At 25.4% G+C, this 2,520-nt stretch overlaps 1 protein-coding gene across 1 annotated transcript; it reads right to left on the bottom strand.

The window, feature by feature from the left end:
• Positions 1-1,394: 1,394 nt before the first annotated feature.
• On the bottom strand, positions 1,395-1,772 carry LOC145833149 (alpha-(1,3)-fucosyltransferase 4-like). Its single transcript, XM_082940348.1, has one exon. The coding sequence runs from the start codon at positions 1,770-1,772 to the stop codon at positions 1,395-1,397; it is 378 nt and encodes a 125-aa protein (XP_082796474.1).
• Positions 1,773-2,520: the final 748 nt, after the last annotated feature.

The following is a 2,520-nucleotide window of genomic DNA, read 5'->3' as shown; positions in this document are numbered from 1 at the left end:
ATTTTTAAGAATGTATTTAAGTTTATACATTTTATATTTTTTATCATAAATATTAAAAGACATGTTTGTGCTCAAAGTTTTATACTTTTTGAATTTTACAATATGAAAATAATAAAAATTTTGAACTACTTAGTCAAAATTACTTCTAAACTGGTTGATTATTTAACGGTAAAACAAAACGTAACAACGGATAAGAACTTTCTCTTATAAAAGTAAACTATTTTTGTACTGCTTGTTAGAAATAAAAATTATGAGCAAATTTAAAACAATGTTGTTTATAATAAATTTATCGAGCTAACTACAACACTGTTTAAGTTCTGTCAACTTTTCCTTTTCGAAAAACTTGTAATTGCAAATAATAAAAATTGATTTATTTGACTTTAAATTTATAACTCTTTAGGTTTTACTTTGAAATTTTTAACAATAATTTTTTAAACTTTACAAATTATATATTTTAGATAAATTCTTAACTTTGAACAAATTTAACAAAACAAAAATAGTTAAGTATTAATTTAAACAGAAATATATAATATCACACATCAGAAAATAATTTTAAAGATGTATAAATTTAATTTTTATGGATATTTTATACACTAAAACGGATTTATTCATTCTTTATTTAGAATAAACTTAGTTTTTAAAGTTAAAACAGAAACAAAGTTAGATCTTAAACCACATATTATCCGAAGTATATGCATAATTTTTATCTAAACAAAAAAAATGTTTTATTGGTGTTTTGAAAATTATTCTGAAACACTAAGCTAAAATGATGAAAATATACCTACAAAAGCAATATTTTCAAATTTTTAATAAAATAACTAAAAAAAACGTATAACAACACAGATAGAAATTATAAAATATTACTAAATTAGTATACTTCAATACATTTTAAATTACTAGATAGCTTTCAAAGCTTAAAATAAGAGAGGCTTTAAATCATTTAAAGTTTTTTTAGTTGTTTTTCAGCCATAAAAAACAATCAGCTTAAATACTTTGAATTAGAGAAAATAGTTAAACATTATTTAAATAAAAAGCTTTTAAATATTGTTTGATCTGGTTTACAAATCGTTCAAATGTTTCGTTTTATTCCAGCATTCGGCATCTTCTGATTCATAATACCATTTATGAATCCAATCGGAATCCTTTACTTTTAATTTGCTCTTTTATACATAATTTTCAAAATTTAAATGCTTACAAAGCGAACACAGTCCCGTAGAAAGGTTACTTCCGTACAACTGGTTTTGATCTATAAGCCTCCAGTTTAGACATTCAGCATAAGTCGTATCGTTTTGGTCAAGATAGTTTAAGTAGGTAATGAGAATTGTGAAGTTTGATGCGTAATCTTCAAGGAAAATAAAACTGTGTCTCGGCAGAACAGCTTCGTAGTCTTTTTTTTACGAACTACACACAATAGGAACGGTTCCGCTCAAAAACGCGTTTCTGTAAACTTTTTCTGTAATGTAGTCCTTGCAGAGGTAGCTGTTTTCAAACGCCAGGTAAAACTTCGAAGCTGCCAGGAACTCCAGCATCTCCTTACTACCTTTCTGAGGTGCTGGCGGGTTTCCTGGAAAGCAAGCCCCTCTCAGGTCAATTTTTATTCCGGATTCGACCATTTTGTTCACGAACTTCATTCGAGTTTTGGCGCCTTTTGTGTACTTACAGTTTGAAGTGATCCATGAAACCAGTTTTGTTTTCTTCTTCATTGTTTCAGATATTCCGTAGTCTCTATGATTGTTGAATTTCTTCTTAATCTCTGATAGAACTTGTGTCATGGTGTAATATGGCTCTTATATATCTGAGTCTCTTCTAATAAGCAATAAAATTTGAAATAATTGAAAAAAAATATTATTTAAATGATTTAGACAACTTAAACTTTCAAAAGCTAAATAAGAATAAGTAAAGTTCAAATTCTTTTATTAGTTATGTGTTTTAAAAAGTAGTATTATAAACTATTAAAACATTTAAAGAAGTGAGATATGATAATAAGCCTTATTAATTTTATGTAACAAAATAATGCAAAAAATAATGCTTAGTATATGCATCATGATTAAATAATGTTTTTAACGCATATTAAAATAAATTATATTTAGAAATATTTACAGTAATATAAAGTCATTAACGTTAACAATTTACTTTATGATATACAACAAATGAACCTGTAGGTATTTGATAGATTATAAAAGTTTTCTTTCAACTTCATGGTTTTTCTATGTGGACTTTCCATTAAGTGCATAAGGTATAACTGCCTTGAATTCCTGTAAGTAGACATATATTTATTTATTATTTCAACTCGTTGATGAAATGTAAGAAAAACAAAATTCACCGCTTTGAAGGTAGCTTTATATTTTCTTTTAAGAAAAACTGATGAAAAATAATTGCTTCATACGTATCCCTTTCTATCTTAAAAAACATAAACAAAATTTAATTATGTTTTTAAAACGGTTAAGGGTATAAAAAGCAGGTTTCTTTTATTATTCTAAATTATAATTTTTCCAAAACTTTTTAACTAATATTTTCATA

This window comes from Thalia democratica, chromosome 4 (assembly GCF_965202585.1).
Source record: "Thalia democratica chromosome 4, ktThaDemo2.hap1.1, whole genome shotgun sequence".
In the NCBI taxonomy this organism is placed as follows: domain Eukaryota; kingdom Metazoa; phylum Chordata; class Thaliacea; order Salpida; family Salpidae; genus Thalia; species Thalia democratica.
The sequence above is the reverse complement of the archived record's forward strand: the minus strand, read 5'-3'. Positions and strand labels throughout refer to the sequence as shown.